Source organism: Monopterus albus, unplaced genomic scaffold (genome assembly GCF_001952655.1).
Source record: "Monopterus albus unplaced genomic scaffold, M_albus_1.0 scaffold271.1, whole genome shotgun sequence".
In the NCBI taxonomy this organism is placed as follows: domain Eukaryota; kingdom Metazoa; phylum Chordata; class Actinopteri; order Synbranchiformes; family Synbranchidae; genus Monopterus; species Monopterus albus.
In genome coordinates, this window is record NW_018128151.1 from 549,362 (window position 1) to 569,020 (window position 19,659).

Below are 19,659 nucleotides of genomic sequence, written 5' to 3' on the forward strand. Positions count from 1 at the left end.
AAAAAAATCTGAAATAAATTTTAGGGCAAGATTTAAAAAAGTTGAGCTTAAAAATAAGATGCAGATCCATGTTGAAATAGCAGCAATGAGACACTATAACCAGCCATCCTAAAATATAAACTAAAAGTTAAACTGGCATTTTGTATATCCAGGTGCTGTGGCGGCCTTCTGAAATGAGTTTTATAGGGTAGGGTGTTTGCACTGTGTTCACCAGCTAGATGCTGAAAAGCCGTAGTTAATGGGTTTATCTGACCTTGTTTTCTGAAAACAGTTGTATAGTGATACCAGATACTGAGTCGATTAAAGCCAGTGAGCGTGAACCAAAACAGTAAAATGGCTTCCATAGAGCAGAGGAAATAAGCAAAGTCCTGATATTATTACCAGCAGCTTTAACACTTTTCACATACATGCAATATTTGATCTACTGTCAGTATAGAAGTATTGCTTTGTGCAGATTTAGTTGTTTGTGAATTTACCTGGGATGAAATAGGTGTAGTTCACAGAGTCCTGCACATACGCCTGCTTCTCTCCTCTCTCCATAAGCCCCGTCATGGTCTCACATGGAGCGGACTGGGTGTGGATTATATTGCTAAGGCCATCACCAAAATCCCACCTACATGACATACACCACATGGAACTTTACAATAAACAAACAAAATACAACTAAGTACAGTATGTTTCAGGTAGTAGTCTTTGTACAAGATACAGCATGCCATTTTGATCAGCTTTTCTGAGGATTTCTGAAGGTTATTTATGAACAAGGCGCATGCCCTCCCTGAAGGTGACTGGTAGGGAGATGTCCACCTTGACTCTGAGGGTGTAGAGATGTGTGACATTCAGAGGTACGACCTCCCTGACAAACAGAAACTCTGGCTCAGCCAGTGGGGTCATTTCATCAGCAGTCAGGAGGATTTGCTGGCTCTGGGAGCTCACAGGGTTGGACGCGGTTACCTAGAAGAGAGATGTTTTTAACCAAATGTAACTATTTATGGAAACTCTGAAATAAGACACTAACATATAAGTCTAGTAACACATCAATATAAAGCTGAATTTCAATGTTACAAACAATAAGAAAACAAATAACTGAGAAAAAGTAACATTATAAAGACAAAGTGTCTTACCATGAGCTTATACTCAGCTGGTTTCTTAAACACTACACTGCAAGTTTCTCCATCATAGGCAAACTTTCCCATGCTGTCGACCACCCATGTGAATTTTACTGAGGAACCGCTCTCCACTCGGGCTGTAAATGACTACGGTACAAAACATAAAAAAAGATACCAATGTGAGAGAATATGTCAAACAACTTGGGTGCTTTTTTTGTTTTAGGAGGTTCTAGTTTTCCATATCCACTTTACCCTAACACAGTGTCAACAAGACTGCTCTATGGCCACATCAGCAACTCTGTGACTATAAGCAGCAGTAGTGCTTTGAGCTAAATGCTAACATGAACATACTGACATGCTTACAATGACAGCGTCAATATGTTGCTGTTAATGAGGTCATAATCACCATGTTCACCAGTATGTTAACATGCAGCTGATGCATTTGGTCATAAGCCAAAGTACTGGACAAACTGACATTTTCATCTGACAATGGCACTACATGAAAAATTAAAGGATCACCAAAGTTACTACAAGTCACAGAAATCTATCCAATAGGAAATATCAAGGCATTTCAACCTATTGGTGTCAATAGAGTAAAATTAAGAGGATGACCAAGGTCATTAGGATACATAATATGGGAATTACAAATGTTTATCCCAAATTTTGTGGCAATCTATCTAGAAGATATGGATATAAGTTAGATGTTATAGATAGGTAATAAGTCTGACCAACTGGTGGCAATAGGTCAATCTGTTCAATAGCTGATGATATTTCCATCTGGACCAAGGCAGTGAATCGACTGGCTGACATTGCCATCACTTCTGCTATGCAAACATACAAAGTGCACGTGTTGTGAAGTCATTTATGCACTCTCACCTGTGATATGCCTACGAGCATCCTCAAGTGTCCGTGTGGCTCAACACTGAGCCCCGTCACTGCCTCGTAGCTGCAGACTTTCACACTAACACCCTCTGAGCTCACTGCACCCATCACACTGATGTTCAGTGTCTGAACCCCCACTGAGGGCAACACTAGAGTCACAGATGAGAACCAGGCTTCATGGAGCTGCCTCTTATAGTCAAGCCAAGACTGAGTCACCTCTTCAGGGCAGGATGGAAGAAAGGGGACCCCGGTCTGGAGCACTGGGGCTGACCATGAGCTTCTGGCTTTCTCTCCAGACTGGACCATTACTACGATGAGCATTGGGACATTGACTTCAACATGAATCTGGTTCTTTTCATCTGGGAGGGGATGGATTACACTAAGCCCGAATTTTGATCTCAGATCCGGAGTAGGACCTATAGTCATGTGTTCAATACCAGGAGCTGTGGTTGCCTCAGACTGGGTGAAGCCAAAGATATAATGCTCTGTACCTTTGTGAAGAGTGTCCACATACAGTATCCTCAGATCACACAGCACCCCATCCACCCACTGGCCTCCTTGGGGCAGTGAAGTGAGGCCTCCCTCCCACCAGCCCTCCCACTCTGCACCCCTAAGGGACAGGTAACTCTGGCGCCAGGGGGAGTGTAGAGAGGCTTCATTGTTCAGGCAATGAAGGAAGGTTCCAGAGTCACGAGTGTGCTGCACAGCCACAATGTCATCAGGGTACACTGTGATCGCTTGATCTGGAAGAAGCAGCTGTTGCAGAAAATACAAGACAATGTTATGCTATCTTAATATAACTTGTAGTCAAACACTGTATGATTCATAATGGCAGCAGAAGAGGGTAACAAAGCGCAACAAAGGTCAACTCACGCTCAGAGTTCTCAGTTCAGACGAAGGGTTTATTCTGAGAGGTAGGTCTGCAACCAGATGGTAGAATGGCGGTATCGCAGGGTATCTGGGAGGTAAAGCAAAGCCGCGGCTCCCTGCTGCAGGGTTGTAGGGGCTGCAGGGACTGGTGGTGGCCACACAGGCCTCCAGCAGGTGGCACCAGTACTGGCCCATGCTGCAGCCCCCTGTTGTGTTACACAGCTGCACAGCTGAGCAGCAGCTAAATGGATTAAGGAGAGAGCTGCAACCTGATGCACAAAGAGATTATTTTCAACAGTACTGCCCACTACGAGGTAATACTGTAATACATACAGTGCAGTACTTTCAGAAACCCCTCATAGTAATAGATGTGCTATACCAGGAGGTACCAGATGGTGGTTGGGGTCACAGTAGGGTCGGAGGATCTGAAAACGGGCCAGAGAGGAGAGCGGGCTTGGCTGGACCACCAGCTCCACTGTTACCAACTGACCTGCGTGACTGAACCACAAGCCTGGGAACAGCTGCATCTGTGGTGTTGAAGGAGCACCAGAATATGAACTAACAATACAAGGTCCAATGTAATCAGGTACAGGGGTATTCACTGCCACTTAAATCAGTTTTAAGATCCAATGTAGTCAGGTACAGGGTATTCACTGCCACTTAAATCAGTTTTTGGTATTCAACATCTGTTAGAACAGTGGTTCCTGAACTTTTTGTCCAACATTCCCCCAATCCTGTTGGCTAAGCTCAGTCACCCATCCATGGTTCCAGCTATCCAACTTGTTCCAAATCCATTCTTTTAAAGTGATTTTCAACTGTGCATTATTTAATACTATTTAGATATGTAAAATTACTTCAGTTTCAACCAATTCATTCCTTTTAGCTACCATATTTTTTCACTATTTAATACCATTTGAACTGTTCCTGAGTTATTTCCAGCATTTATCCAGTACTTTTTAGTTAACTATTTTAAACCATTTAGTCATTACCTTTAGTTTTGTCAGCCAGTTATCTTTTACTTTTCACTATTAATCTAGTAAAGTTAGGGCTAGTCCTACAATTTATCCTTTCCTTTTAATTATGCATCCAATACCACATAATCCACTCGTATCCAACATGTTTTGTGATCAGTTTCAACAATTTATCCATTACCTTTTGCAGTTTGCTTGCTAAATATTTTTAAGCCCTCTCAGATGAAACGTGCCAGCTAGTGCTGGTTGATCCCCAGTCTTTTAACTTCTGATACTTTATAATAAATTAATGCCAGCCTGTAAGTTCACCCAACAAGTGTTCTTTTATTAGACAGTTTTAATTTTACTACTAGTATTTACTATTTACTAGTAAAAATTCCATCATATCATGGACAAAGCATTTATTTGAGAAAATGTTTTTGGTGTGTGTTGTACAATAATTTTACAGCCATTCAAATTTATCTTGTAACTGTCTTAGGTGGGTAATCAGTGTTTTCGACTGACCTCCACTGTGTGCTGTCCAACGTCTGGGACACTGATGAGGGGATGTGCCTGGGTCGAGTCATACACGCCGGTCATTAGAACTGGTCCAGTCAGGTAACTGCCTGTTGGTGGTAAAGCTTCTGCTTGAAGAGAGAGAAACCCAAGTCACCTCCTCACAAGACACATTCCTGATGTGAATAGCTATACATGAGCAGGAAAGAAACTCATTAAGATGTTGTCGTAGGGCTAATTCCTGTCACCATTTTTCAAATCACTGAATGATATTTTTAAAGTGCCTTTATTGTGTTAATGTTTAGCTACTTATATTTTACTGGTATTGTGTGATATTCATTGTGGACAGCAAAGTAAACATTTCATTGTACAGGGAAACATGTTTCCTTACTGTGCATATGTCAATAAACAATTTGACTTTGTGTACCCCTGCTGTTCTCCAGTGAAACAAGTCTCACCAGTTATTTCTTTTTCACAGAGGAAGTGGTGTTGTTCAGCACACTGTGCTCTCCTCAGCTGTCCCAGTGCCCCCAGGGCCATCTGAGTACACCCCCTGACACTCTCACTGCCTCCAGGCCACCATGCAGGACTTGCTGGCTCCACAACCCCAGCCTGGTCAGACCATCCTCCCCACTTCAGCCATACCCAGACAGTGTTTCTCCTGAACACAAAAACAAATGAAATAAGTGTATATAAGTTGGTAAGCACAACTACATTCATATGGCTACTGTTCATGGGACTCACACTGGGAAGGAGTAGTGGATGAAGCGTTGCAGCTCCAGGCTGTCAGCTGCTGCCAGATCTGCTTCCTGAATTTCTCTGCATGACTCCTGTGCCTCAGACCACGAAGATGTCGTCTCAGAGAGCCAATAACATCGCATGCTGGACAGATGGATCTGACCACCTATTGGACAGGGAACGTCCTCTGGAGGGTGATAATCACATTGAGTTGACAGTATCCAGGAGGAGTCATTTACCAACCCAAGTTACTTATCAATCAATAACCACATCAGTCATGATTATGTGAGTATATACATAAACAGAACTGCCATCTTGTGAAGTGAGCATGTGGCAGATTGAATTTATCATCGCCACTTGTTTTTTCAGCCGCAAAATATATTCAGTGTCAATCTGTAATAACTGAACAGGTGGAGTTCCTGAGACACAACGACCGCAGCAGTTTCAGCTCATGATCACATGATACACAAGCTCATCAAGCAAAAATACGCCTTTCAGTCTGACTTTCTTTGTGCAGGCTTTCTTTATTACACACGCACTTCACATGTAATGTTTAGTTTGAACAGGATGCAAGTATTGTCTTGTGACTTTTAATCACCTTTATTCAGGAAATCTGAGCAGAACATATTCATGTAAATTATACAGTACACCCACCCACCATTAAATGGTAAAATACTGGGCACCAAAACAGCAAACTGCATTTTGAGGAAGTACATTTTTGTTTAGCACTAGACCTCAAAGGTAGTTACAATTTTGCATTACACAGTGTTTTAATAGAGAACAATGCAGTAGGAAAACAAAAATTAAATACACTCATATAAAATAATCCATATATACATATATGTACAGAGCAACATCAGGAAGAAGGAACACAAGAAGCTTGAGAAATACCAAGGGTTGAAAGAAGAGCTAGAAAGATGTGGAGGGTAAAGGCTCAAGTGGTCCCCGTGGTAATAGGAACAATGGGGGCTGTAGGAAATACATACAAATAATTTGCTACATAAATAAATTGTATTCCATAAAGTAGAATATTAAAGTGTGGGAGAATAAAGTAAATGTATATTTATCATATTCACAAAGAGGCTAATTTTTTGTACCTGCTGCAGACATAACCATTACTTTACCTATTCTTAATCATTATGATTGCCACTTCTCTCTGAAATAAATAAATAAATAAATAATCGGAACTCCAGGCAATTCTCCAGGTGTTCTTTAGCGAATAGGAAAACTGAAAAATTCAAATGGAAGTTTTCATGTCTCTAAGCGAAGACGTAGCTCTCGCTCATCTCTTAGTTCTCCAAACAAGTGAAAGGAAACATCACATTTCAGTTTTGCTTTAGTATAAAATAACTCTTCTCACCTCGAGCTGCAGTAATTAAAACCACACCAAGAATCCAGAGTAGTGCAGTCATGCCGGTCATCTTGCAAAACAAATCTTGCTCTGCTCAGAATATTAAAAAATAAAATATGCACAGTCACCACAGGATACAATACACTCCCATCATTCCATTAAATCTGTGAGTTGTCCTCCCTTTTTTTGTCACTGCCACAAGACATCACCCTCATCCTCAGTGCTCCTGTCTCCCTTTTAATCCCTCCCTCCATTTTTATCTTAAACCTGAAACCCTATCTTTACACACTCTCACATTTCCCTCCACTGTCCCCCCTCCCCTCCTCCTGCAAACACACTATGAGTTATGGTGGTCTTGTTGTTTTAAAGGCCTCTCCTATGTTCACTCTGGGTAAGTGCCTGGGTGACTTCTACTTTGTCTCTCAGCAACAACTACAGAGACAGAGTGGACAGATGAGGCCAGCACTGCTTATTACCATATTGTAAAATCCCTTACACCCTTACAATAGAAACACTGAGACTAATTCAGGCAGGAGGCAAAGGGTCCTGACAGAAACGGGCCTCAGAGACCAGAGCCTCTGTGCCTATGTAGTGTCTGCGTTGTTTGGGTGCAAATTGTTGCTTTTTGGAATCCAGAGGGGTTAGCATCTTGTTCTGGGTTGTCAAAACCTTTTCAGTTCAGAACTTCTTTCTACAGCATGGTGCCCACAGTAACACCAAGACCTCACCAAGCAAACAAAGGGTCTGTGACGCACATGCAAAAGAAAGAGACCTAGCTTGAAAAGAAAGGATGCCTTCTGTGTTGCCTGGAGAGGGAACAGATAAAGTTGAAGGCAGTGATAAGGTGACCATAACTGAGGATTGTCAGTCCACTGCTATGGATACCATGGCATTTTGCTTTGCAAGAATTTTCCCCTCATGGGAACAACGGTTTCAGCATGCGGGCGCTCCACTGATTACGTTTAATAGGGCACAAGTGGTGAAAGTAACTGTACATTTAGTTAGATAGGCTACTGCACTAGTGCAATTAACCCCACTTGCACCTTTCACTATTTTATGCTATATATCTACAACACAGCATAAGCAGTGTATGTTTTACTCCACTTTTGAGCTATTTTACAGATTAAGCGCTCACACACCAAATGTGAACATCTTATGACTAGCAAAGCTACTAGATGCTAGTGGCTCTGTGAGACCTTACTAAATGTTAAACGCAAATGTCTGAATGCTAACATGGTCACAGTTGCAATGGTAACATGCACAGGTCTCGCAGGCAACCATTTTAGTTTGACACGTTAAACCACATTTACTAATTAGCACTTAAACACAAGTCGAGGCTGGTGACAATGTCACTTCTGCAGGCATTTGGCCATAAACTAACAGTACTGGGCAAATTCAGTTTTTGACCTGGTGACAGTGTTATATAAAAAATTATGGGATCATGACAGGTGATGGGAACAACAAATGTCTCAACTCATCAGTTTATCCACGCGTTATAAATCTGTTGTTATCACATGATAAGTACAGAGTTTAAGCATTTAAATCCAACTCTAACTTCAACATAACATAAAATCTGCCACATCCATTGCACCTACAGTTTTGCACCTCTATAAGAAATTTGTCAAGTGGTAGTAATTCTAGTTTCTTATAGAATTATTAAAATAAGTTCAAACAAAGAAGTTACAATGTTCTCCACTTTTCTTTCACTGATAGTTTTTTCAGTCTCACTGTCACATTTTCTGGTTTTGATGTGCAAATTTTCAGTTTCACTGTTTGCTTTTGCAGTAGCCATTTTTTCAGTTTCAGTTCTGGCAATGAAACTATTTGAAATGATTTTCAGTTTATTTATTTTTGTTTAATTTCTCTATTTTCGTTCAGTGTGTTTTCCCTGAATAGTAATTCCATACCCTTAGAGAATTCAAATGTTAGAAGCAATGTAACAGTAAAATGATATGTAGAAATTGTGTAAAATATATGAAATAAAAATAAACTCCAGTTATAGGCTGTTGTTATGAAGATACAGCGCTTGCTTCCTAAAATTATTTTACAAATCACAAATTTTTGGTTAATTCATAATATAAAGTTTTGTTTCTAAATGCTCCTTTTAAAAGTCAAGTTACATTTATATTGGCATTTTCTTAATGGTACTTAATGGTTCATGTTTTGTTTAATGTTACCACTTTTCATGTGGTTTTTAATTTTATCATTTTACTTATCTATAACTGGGCATTAATGCAAATAAAATCTGACATAATATTAAAGTTTAATTAAAACATTGATTTTAAAATAACATTTAAATTTAAATGTGTACAAATAAATATAAATCTCCAATACAATTCTAATATAAAAATAATGTGAAATAATATTATTAATAATTTAAGAACTTAATTATTTCACACTTTAATTGTTCATTTATTCATTTTACACAATTTATTCATGTCATTATTTCAACATCTTTTATATTCATTTGATATTGAATATTTTGGGCCCACTAATTTTAATCATCTTAGTTTAACGCTAACTGGTAACAGATTATGAAACATTTTATGAAACATTCTATGAATGCCTATTCGATTAGTCTATAATCCCTTATAGACTCAAACATGAATAAAATGTTGCCCATTACCTTCTAATTACCTTTTTTCACTGTAGGTATTGATATTCTTCTCATAACGCTACTACTTTGTCTTGTTAAATACACACCCTGGTTCTCCTTTGCTGATAACACATTAATCCAGTGCTGCTGTTACAGCGGTTAAACTCCAGATGGCAGTAGAACGGTAACATTCACCTGAATGTGATTCACAACACAAACACCACGAGGAAGAAGAAGCAGGAAAACAAGAGGAGGAGGAGGAGGAGGGTAATACATCTTAGGTAGGTTAACACGAACAGAATAGTTATAAAGAATAACGGAATAGCTTCTTTACATTGCTGCAATTAACTTAAAAACAATGCAACGCGAGATTTACTGGACATAAAGGTGGTGGTTTTAACGGCTTATTGCCCAGCGAAGTCCTTCCTGCTGGGTTGCTCTTATTAACCCCGGTGTGTGACGCTAGTTTCTGAGCTATGACATGAGTAAATGACTAAGGTCACTGTATATGTAACGTTGGAATATCTTCAGACAGACGTCGGTTCGGCATTTATTTACGACAAGGCGTAGTTACTTACGCTGGATTAGCCCATTCCTCTTTTTCAGAGCAACACAGTTGTTCTAGTGCTCAGTAGTAGGAGACCAGTTCTAGAAAGCAATTTATTTAGCCTTATAATATTCTAATTCCTCTATGCCGATTTTCCCAGAAGACCTTATTTATTCATAAGCATACATAGTTTGCAATTAATCACGTGTGTACTTAAGCTATGGATGTGTCTATCTATCTATAAATTTTGTATAATATGATGTCATGGGGTAGGACTGGATAAGTCTGACTTCTTCCTACTCCATTCAAACATGTAATAGGTGTAAGCAAACTGATTTTGAATTAGCATTGGTTGGATATGTGAAATCATGTGTGTTATTGTCATTTGTTCATTGTTCTGTTCTGCATGTTTGAAAGAATAAAATCAATCAAATAAACAAATAAAACGTTTTATGACATAAAATAATCACAAATATATTCCAAGCAGCTTTTCACCCTCATTTAAGAGCTGAATTGTATATTGTACACTTTTAAAAATATCTATGGTGATAACTGTGTGGTAAGGTTGAAAATTAAACTGTAGCAGCAACAAACCAAGTCACTGCCGATACCTTGAAGCCTTTGTCAAAACTACAGGATGTTTGGTGTCTAGTTCATGTTCTTTGCTTGTGTTTACACTTCTCAGCAGGTTCTATGCTCCGATTAAGGACTTCTGAAGAATAAGAAAGGGGCTGTGAAAATTTCCCCGGTCAGATAAGCAGTGTTACAAAACAATGACAGACTTCTTGATGAGATGCGCTGCCAAGAAATCTGCAAGAAACTCATCAACTGCAGAGGTGGCTGGGGCATTGCAGGAACGCCTCTACTCACCACACTGTCTAAAGGCCATCTCAGCTGTCTGCAGGCTCTGCTGGCCCACAGTACTCTGGTAGACTGTGTGGATGTACAGGCTCAGACACCTATCTTCACAGCTGTTCGTGGGAAATACCTGGACTATGTCTTAGCGCTCCTAGGAGCAGGCACCAACCCCAATGGGAACTCATCCAACAGCTGCTCCCCTGTCCTCACTGCTGCTCGGGAGGGGGATGTGGATATATTAAGGGAACTGCTTAAACACGGCGCTGAGGTGAACTCCCACTCCAAAGTCTTGCTGTGGAATTCCTGTGTCTGGGTGTCGAGCGGGCCGCTCTACCTGGCTGCTGTTTACGGACACATGGAGTGCTTCAGACTGCTGCTCCTCTACGGGGCAGACCCGGATTACAACTGCACGGATGCCAAGATGTTGAGTTTTATCAGGCAGCCCAAAACTGTGCTGGAGATGTGCCTCAGGCATGGCTGTGGCGTGGAGTATGTCCAGCTTCTGATCGACTTTGGTGCAAATGTCTACCTCCCCACGCTGATCATTGAGAAGTCCACGAAGCAGAATGAAGCCGTGGAGCTGCTTTTACGGGAAAGAGGTGTTGAAAAGATCCATGTCCCCTTTCAGTTCTTCTGGCACGTTGAATCACAACAAATACAAACTGAAGGCCACCGCTCAAGTTGAGCAGTTGCACATAACCTTGAGACTCACATTTAGGAAGTATTTATTACATTTTGTTAGCACCTAATTTATCTATTTTTTTCCTTCTCAACTTTTTACCATTACACCAATTAACAACAGTATATCCTGATAATAGTTTTACAGAGGTAGAAGCAGGGTCCAGTTGATAAACTGGTAATACTGTACATCAACTCCAGTTAATTTCTGGTGTAACTTAGACTGTGTTCTGATCTGTTACAGGCAAAGTAAACTGAACTAGACAAAATATAAACTTGTCTACAGGAAAGCATCCAATTCTGCATAGAGAGAGAGTGTAATTTGCAGCAATAAATGAATAATGAAGGGATGCTTACTTAAAGCTTTCAGTCAGAGAAACAATGGTAGTCTTCCAGTGGCTGGAATTGATCAGCACAATATGGCTGAAGGACACAGATTACATTATTTGTAATGTTTGATGTTAATAACAATAGCTCCTGAAGATGTCCCTTCCCACATGTATCATCCTCTGCGTTCCTTGCTAACAACTCATTTGCTGCCTTTTCCATCTGTTTAATCCAATCACAAAGATAAAATACAGCGTGACTGTATTTTTATGACTTGGTGATGGAGCTATAAAAACATTGCAGCAGGAAACCCATGGTACTGCTGCAGACATCACAAACAGCTATAAAATTGCCCTTGCAGCCCCAGCCAGATCCTGTTAGATAGCAGACATGAAACAAGAATATCACTGAAGTGGTAACTTTTTCTCATCTCCTGTGTGTCCAGGAAATCCAAAGGCTTTGACTTCACAGTGCCGACTTGCTGTCAGAAGACACCTCAAGAAGATCAACAAGATCCACTCTATCGACCAGCTGGAAATGCCAACAAGTCTCATTAACTTCTTGCAATATGACATAATCCCAGTCACTGTTCTGTAGCTACCTGAATGTGGAAGCATGTTAGTAAAATTCTTTTTTTTTTTTTCTGATTATGGACCCTTTGTATTTTTTATGACCTCTCTTTATGTGCTGTTCAGTTAACCTTCATTCTAAAGTGAGAACTAAGTGGTGTGTACTTCTGTTTGGTTATTAGTACTTAACCCTGTAGCTACTGAAAGAACTCTCTGAAGGAAGCTTTTTCTGTAAGTTGTAACATTTTGGGTTTAAAGTGCATTAAAATAAGTGCTATGACTTGGCCTAGACTCAGAATCATTTCAGAAATCAATCCAGTATTTTCTGAGACATTTCAATAGCACTCGCAAATGTGAACAACATGGTGGTGCTTGGGAGAAAGCCAGGGAACCACCAAAGCCCTGAAGGGGGCCATGAATATCAGTGCACAATGTTGAGATGTTTCCAAGAAAAGTGATTTTTATTTACTGGCGGTACTAGAGAAGAAGTCGGGGTAATCAGAGTCAACAAAAATCATCCTGTGGGGACCGCATTATTTAACGTTACCTCCAGCACTGCTTATAACCACCAACTGATTCCATGTTTGGAAAACCAATTACAGCATTTCTCAAGATAACCATCAACTGCTAAGGTTATACCAGATACACCAATAAACTGGTATCTCACTTTCCAGTGTAGAAAGGTTAGTGTTTTGGATAAATGAAGATGTGAACTCTTCTGTGTATGTGTTTGCCTTGACACCAGTCTTACCTGGCGCTCTCAAAAGTAGCAGATGAAGTCTTCCCGATGGCTCCGAATCCAACTCCCACAGCCAAGCCCTCTGCAAGTAAAAAATACAGACAATTGCCCCATGTCTTTGACTTCTCTGAAGCACTCGTCTGTAACGCAGGCAAAACAACACTGAGGACAGGGAAGGGACAACGCTGGCACAAAGTAGACAATAAGAAAATATGTGGCAAAAATATAAAAACTATTACAGGCCTGGAATGAAATGTGATTTACTTCACATAGTACAGGAAAGTTTTGATCTGCTCTTTCAGACAGAACACTGTGAATTACTTACTGATAAAACCTGCTAGTTTTGTATTCCATACTGAAAAAAGCAGAGGAACGTTATTGCACATACGTCAGACGCTAACTAGCAGCAAGGTTAGTACAACGCTAAAACCTGTTCACTTCCTGTTTTTGCCCCCCACATCTGACACTGAAGTATAAAATCATAGTAAGCATTAAGGAGATGTGCCCAGACAGTTGAATGGTTTAGTCTTGCTTTATACAAAGCTTTTTAGATCTACATTTGATAACATGTTTTTAATTCAAAAGTAAGTTCAGGACGGTTTCTTTAAAGCTTTTTACGCACCAGCACAAAGCTGCATCCATAAATCAGAGAAGGAAAAAAACAAAATGACTTAAATAAGTATTATTATGTTGAGATTTTTCAGGGTCTGTTAGGTCAGTGGCATTTTCATAAAAAAGCATGTTTTGTAAGTGTTAGGTCTCCAGAGAGAGGCCAAATGGATAAAACATACTGAATGCCTTAAAAACCATAGCTTGAAGAAAACTGAGAATCACTTGGTTGTTTAATTACATAAATACTTAACATTTAATTCACCATCAACCTCAGCATTTAAATAATTACACATAGATCACAACATGCGATTCATCAGACTGACCTGTAGATGGCAGGAGACGGTGCCCAAACAAGAAGAAGGCACCAGAAGATAGGATCAACTGATCCTGAGTTAGTTACACAACAGGAATGATGTCTGCAACTGATCCTCAGAAAAGTCAGAATGAAGTAAAACCAAACAATGGACAGATGAAGAGCATGCAGTTTGAAAAAAGTCACATTTGAACATTTTTCATATTTCAGTACACCGTGATCACATTGAGCTCTGCTGTTGTGCAGACCAGGATAGAACAGGGGTCAAAGAGGAGAAAGCAAAATCCAATCATTCTAATCAATCCCATAAATTACAAAATCAAACACCACACTTCAAGTAATGTCATCATGAGCAAAAACCAAAACTGGAAGAAGTAAACATGAGGACAGGGCATTCATTTAACTTTTTTGGTTTAAAATAATGTTTCCATAAAACAAAAACACAACAAGCTGCATCCTCCCAACAAACACCCACAAACAGTCAGGAGTATAGGCATCAAACCTGTATACATTTGTCCCTAAATCAGATTTCTGCCATTCGAGCAAAGTGTCAGCTGCTCTCATGACTGCTAACATAGAAATAAAACTTAAAGACAATTGTTCAAGTACAGACAGCGTGTTTTAAAAAACAGTTCCTGTTACTGAATTAATGAATTTCAAGTTGCAAAAATAAAATGACATCAACAAAGTGTTTCATTTGGTCCTCTTTTTAAAACGGAGGTCAGCATGACCAGGATGACGTCATGGTCACCGAGTGTTCTGTTGATGTGGAGTTGGTCATCATGGCGACCTCAGCTCAAACCCACATCTAGTGACATCATCACTACGAAGCCCAGGATGGAGGTCCAGGATGCCAGCTTCCCGTTTCCACTGGTGACATCAAGTCGGAGATAAGATGTTGAAAGCAAGTGCACATTTGCTGTTCTTTAACCCTTCTTCATTTACCCATCATCCTTCTTACCTGACTTGAGCCTCGGGTATGATGTCATCTACCACCACGTAGACCATCGCGCCGGCAGCAAACGCCAACGCATAGGGCAACAGCGGTTCTGCCAATACCACAGCGACTGCACCCAGCATCCCAGCAAGAGGCTCCACCATCCCGCTTAACTGGCCGTACCTGAGGAGAGAACCAGAAGGATCAAGTTACTGTATCGGAATTTAAATTGTGTTTGTATTCAACCCAAGCTTCTGCTAAGAGTTGGCTAATTACTGAACTCCTTCACACAGTGTCTCTCCCTACCAGAAGGCTCTCCACGTTGACACCCCCGCCCCCCGGAGTGGCAAGCTCACTGCCAAACCTTCTGGGAAATTCTGGATGCCGATACCGATGGCCAAATTCCTGAGGGAACACAAACAATAAACAGAAAGTATTAAACCTGGCCTCCTCAGGGCCTATATAGTTTGTCTGACAGATTTCGCTGAATGTAAAATGTGAAATGTTACATTTCTAGGATTCTGTTGTAATTATGAGTAAGCAAGACTAATCCTGTATTCTTATAAAAGAAGCAGCGTGTGATGTAAGCAGGTATTAGCTTATTAGTTTAAGCATGTCTGATGCCCCATTCCAGACAAAGACATACTGTATTACATTGCAGGAATCACATCAAGCAATCTCCTGCTTATCAACTCCCACACATCTCTGCAGTGTCCTGATGTAACCACAAGATGTCAGTATATGTACATATGAAAAGTGTAGGTCCCAACTCCTCCACCTGTTATCTGGCACATTTTCAAGTGTGGAAAGGTGACTCTGCATCTGAATCTAGATCAGAGCTGGGTTACAAGCTTGTGTACCAGATGTCATTGCCTTCTCCGATCTCTTCAACATGTCAACAAGTCTGTTCATTGGTGCAATGTGAACTTTAAACCACACTGTTCAAACTCTCTCCAGTGTTAAAAAGGCAAATGTTTCTGTGCCCACTCAAACAGAGGGAAACAGCCATCAGCCAGCTGCTGCTCAATCCTTTGGACACCTCTCCTCACTAGGTAAGCTAATACTTCCTCCAAATAATGTGTGCTTTCATTCCCATTTGTTTGTTACATGGATGATTTTTAGAAGAAAAAAGTCATTAGGCTTTAGTGTGAACCCAGGAATCTTTGGATAGACATGTTAACACAGACACAGGACATTTTGGAACCTTTTTACAGATGTCATGAACTTCTGCACTTGAAATAAAAGAGTGTGCCACACATATCACATGGTTATATTAGTGTGTGTTTTGATATGCTGTGTTGTATTGTTTTTTATGCCAATCAAATTCAGATGTGAATTACACACACACACACACAAAAACCTCAAATCAGTTAAAGTGGGTGTGTGTGTGGTTGTTTGTCTACATGTTAGCCCTGTGATAGACTGGTGACCTGTCCAGGGTGGACCCCGCCTCTTGCCCAGCGTCAGCTGGGATTGGCTCCAACCCCCCATGACCCTATTCAGGAATAAGCGGTATAGATAATGGATGGATGGATGGACTTGTATTATTAACACACAAGTACATCTGTGCCTGTCACAGTCATGACTGGCTTTGTAAGACTGATTTGCATTCTGAAATTGAAATACTCTCACATTTTAGGAAATGCACAATTTCTTGCTGTGATTCAGATGATAACATTTATACCACTCTCAGGTCTGTCTATTTGATATGAAGTTGAAGCCAGCTGCTGATTACCTACCTTAGCACAAAGACTGTTTAATTAACAGAGAAATTGGAAAAGGGCAGTTAGTGGTGTTACTGGGGCTTACAAGTGGGACCTATAAGAAATAGGTCGATTCGAGGAAGTCACTGCTCCTGGTCCATAAATATTCCTGCATAATGCTCTCATAACTGTCCATCAAACAGGAAGCAATAGGAAGGAGAATGTTAACTTATTGCACAGGCCAGAAACATGGGAAATTTGCCTCTGTCCTGGCTCCTGTACACATGATGCATACGTTAGCAAACTTTTAAAGTGCTAGTCTGCAGGAAATTGTAAGAGACAGAACTGTTTATAATGCTAAGCTAAGATAACTGTCTCCGGTAGTTTCACACTAAAAGCATAGATGAGGGAGATGAGAGTGGGACTTGATCAGTCTTCTCATGTAAGGACCCGGTTATGCTAATACATGAAGCTTGGCAGTTTGGACACTCCAACAAGCAGTTCTATTGTTCTGCAGAGGACGTGCAAAACTGTAGGGCTCCATCAAATTCAATTAGGAAGTGTCAATGCACTTCATGACACAGTCTTCTGCTATTATTGCTCCAGGAAAAGAAAATGGGCCAGTCACAGTCTCCAGAATGGCGACTAGCACAACTTGACGAGTTCTCCGATGCACTGTTCAACTCACAACAGTGGGAGGGTTTTGGAATTGACAGGTAGGCACGCTCGCAGGGCAAAGACAAATGCACGTCTGTGTTTAAGGCAATTTCAAAATATCACTCACTTCTATGTGTTGGCTCCATAACCTTTTACTTATTAATACTCCACTAGTGACAACAACCCAACAATTTAAATGACTTTAAACAAAAATGACCATTTTAATCATTCATCCATGTTTTTAAATTGATTAAGTTGTTTAAACCTATTTTAGTGCCTAATCAACACATTTTTGTTCCTAAGCCTAATTACATATTGTGAATAAAACAAGTGTTTGTTGCAGTAGCCATGACAACAAAGGTCTATGGCACGATAATGACCCAGTGAGACTCTTAATAGGTGGAGTAGGGACCTCCTAAGCCATAACTATGGTGAAGTGATAATGGGCCATTGAATGGCCTGACATTTGAATTGTGTGCACATACAACCTTTCAGAAAACTGTCAATACAAACACAATCTGACAACGTAAAAGATAAGATAAACAACAGTGGAAAACCGTGATAAATAAACAGAATAAAATGTGTTTTACAATAGCTCTGAAGTAACTAGGTGAAAGTTAGAATTTCATTGTTTGTCAAATATAACTCTCCACTCAGCTCCCTGCTAAGATACTCTGGACTCAATTCAACGCAAGTGCTGGAGGATTACAGAGATCACGTCCTATACAGCGGAGACTTAAGCCTGACTGCGTCCACTGCAAACAAGCTGGGTTCTGCACTGGGTGGGCTCACGATGGTGCCTAACGCTGTTGGACTGGGGGCTTTCATCATTTCCATGATTTTAGAGATAGTTGCAAGTACCTTAGGCAAACAAACCTTGGGCACGGCTGAAATGTTGCAGAGGGTGTTTGCACAGGAGAAGGCCAATGAGGTGAAACCCTGACCTTACCTCAAGCTATGAAGGTTGTCCAGTGTAGCCAAAAGTTTTAAATGACTCACTAATGGTATGTTTCATTAATGTTAGCATTCCAATTAAAACACTCCACTTATCATCTTAAGAAAACATTAACACTCATTACTTTTTTAACACTCAAAATGTGCTGTCATGAATTTGAACATTCCACTCCTGGACTGTGGAGGTCCGAGACCTGATGGAGGAGTATCTGAAGCGTCTGCAGATCAACCTGGGGAACCCACAGGTTCAGCTTGCTGAGACCAAGCACATAGAGATTGGTCTCAGTGTCCAGCTCACACGATTAAAGGTGCAAAGCAACTGAATAACACAATATTTTAAAACTTATAACTGTGAATTGTAAATAATAACCTTTAAAATAAAAGAATGTAATTTCTTTCACCTGCAAAACATGAACATCTATCTTAATTCCAATATGCTGTGTGGTTTCTAAGAATTCCATGGTGAAGGATGGACATATGAACACCGCGTTTCTCAAGCAGTGGGTGAACGGAGCCGCCTTCCACATACAGATGTTGGTGCATCAGGCTCGTCTAGAGCGAACAAATGGGTCCAGAGCCTTTCAAGCAGCGGGGGTGTATCAGCAACAGCTCAACCTTCTTCTGGAGAAATACAAGAGCTACCTAGGAACAGTGGTATATGTGAGGACAGGATATGATAGGGTGTCCTTTTATTGTTGTCTACACTACACAGAGACCTATTCGACCCAACTTAAATGTACCAGGCATATGTGTAAGGACATGTTCACTGACAGTGAACTAATTGAGGTTATGTTTTCTAAACCTCCGATTAGTTGGGCAAAGAGCTATTTTTCAGACCTCCAGACAAATATTCCAGCTCTTGTAAGACAACACAGCACATTTCATATCCACACCTGACACAGGCCATCTACATTTGTGATGAAGTCTTGTGCTGATTTACAGGAGAAGTCTCACTAAATTTGAAGTTCCAATAAATGATAAATATGAACTGAATAAATATGATTCGTTGTCTTTTTTTAAACACAGAGCTTTTGATGAAGACATTAGTCCTGGAGTATTTACAAAAGCCCAGCGACCTTAGAGACTGAGGCTGGGGCCTAACCCTTAGACATCATGCTGTATAGTCTTGCAGATATTCAATAAGCCATTTTAGCTGCAGTGACACTGAAAGCCCTCAATATAATAGCAGGGCTTTTGCCATCACAGCAGCCAATGTATTACTTGTTACTGTGAATTAAAAGTAATAAGTTACAAAATTACTTTGTAAAGCAGTAGTTACTTTCTAAGTTACTTATGCATTACTCTGACAAAGCCTCTCTGTAATGGCTTACCTGCCTATGCATAGACTAGGTCAGAATGTGGCGAATGAGTTTTTTCGCACACTGTTTGCATGCAAACAATGAATTCACACTAAAGTACGGACCATCAAGAATCAAGAATATTTATTTTCATTATGCATAGCACAACACATTTTTTTCCAGCAGCTCTTGTTCACCCACATCTCCCCAAAAGTTTTGGCACACACTCTGGATTAATTAACATTACAAACAAAGTGTGTGAAGAAACAGCGCACTCACTGGTTTGTAAGTAAAACGGAGACTTCACATTGTGATCTGTAGTGAGAGCAGAGAGCAGGTGGAGGAACACCTGGAAAGGTGGAGGTCTGCTCGGGAAAGAAGAGGAATGAAAGTCAGTCGTGGTAAAACAGAATACATGTGTATGAACGAGAGGGAGGGAAGTGGAACAGTGAGGTTAC

The 19,659-nt window shown here is 40.4% G+C and overlaps 3 protein-coding genes across 9 annotated transcripts in view; 1 reads left to right on the plus strand and 2 right to left on the minus strand.

Annotated features, from left to right (window-relative positions):
- The window catches only part of pkd1b (polycystic kidney disease 1b), a 29,377-nt gene extending 22,698 nt beyond the window's left edge, over positions 1 to 6,679 (minus strand). The window contains 10 exon segments of the mRNA XM_020622019.1: positions 477 to 613; positions 767 to 951; positions 1,122 to 1,253; positions 1,983 to 2,744; positions 2,862 to 3,127; positions 3,238 to 3,385; positions 4,334 to 4,452; positions 4,783 to 4,985; positions 5,069 to 5,249; positions 6,423 to 6,679. Coding sequence (XP_020477675.1) covers positions 477 to 613; positions 767 to 951; positions 1,122 to 1,253; positions 1,983 to 2,744; positions 2,862 to 3,127; positions 3,238 to 3,385; positions 4,334 to 4,452; positions 4,783 to 4,985; positions 5,069 to 5,249; positions 6,423 to 6,483 — 2,194 coding nt within the window. The 5' untranslated portion in view covers positions 6,484 to 6,679.
- A 2,496-nt stretch (positions 6,680 to 9,175) lies between these two features.
- LOC109972839 (ankyrin repeat and SOCS box protein 12-like) lies at positions 9,176 to 12,272 on the plus strand. Of its 5 annotated transcripts, none has more exons than XM_020622014.1 (3): positions 9,176 to 9,290; positions 10,242 to 11,013; positions 11,865 to 12,272. In XM_020622014.1, exons 2-3 carry the CDS (start codon positions 10,350 to 10,352, stop codon positions 12,014 to 12,016), a joined length of 816 nt encoding a protein of 271 aa, XP_020477670.1. In that variant the 5' UTR covers positions 9,176 to 9,290; positions 10,242 to 10,349; the 3' UTR covers positions 12,017 to 12,272. The 5 variants fall into 5 exon arrangements, with proteins under 5 accessions (XP_020477670.1, XP_020477673.1, XP_020477671.1 ...); XM_020622017.1 differs by having other exon boundaries at positions 10,245 to 11,013; XM_020622015.1 differs by lacking the exon at positions 9,176 to 9,290 and adding an exon at positions 9,300 to 9,507.
- A 981-nt stretch (positions 12,273 to 13,253) lies between these two features.
- Positions 13,254 to 19,659, minus strand: part of slc39a11 (solute carrier family 39, member 11) — a 103,606-nt gene continuing 97,200 nt past the window's right edge. For all 3 annotated transcript variants that reach the window (XM_020622012.1, XM_020622011.1, XM_020622010.1), the window contains exons 8-10: positions 14,896 to 14,994; positions 14,614 to 14,772; positions 13,254 to 14,522 (exon numbers count right to left, since the gene is read on the minus strand). In XM_020622012.1, coding sequence (XP_020477668.1) covers positions 14,444 to 14,522; positions 14,614 to 14,772; positions 14,896 to 14,994 — 337 coding nt within the window. In that variant the 3' untranslated portion in view covers positions 13,254 to 14,443. The remainder of the gene's footprint in view (positions 14,523 to 14,613; positions 14,773 to 14,895; positions 14,995 to 19,659) is intronic.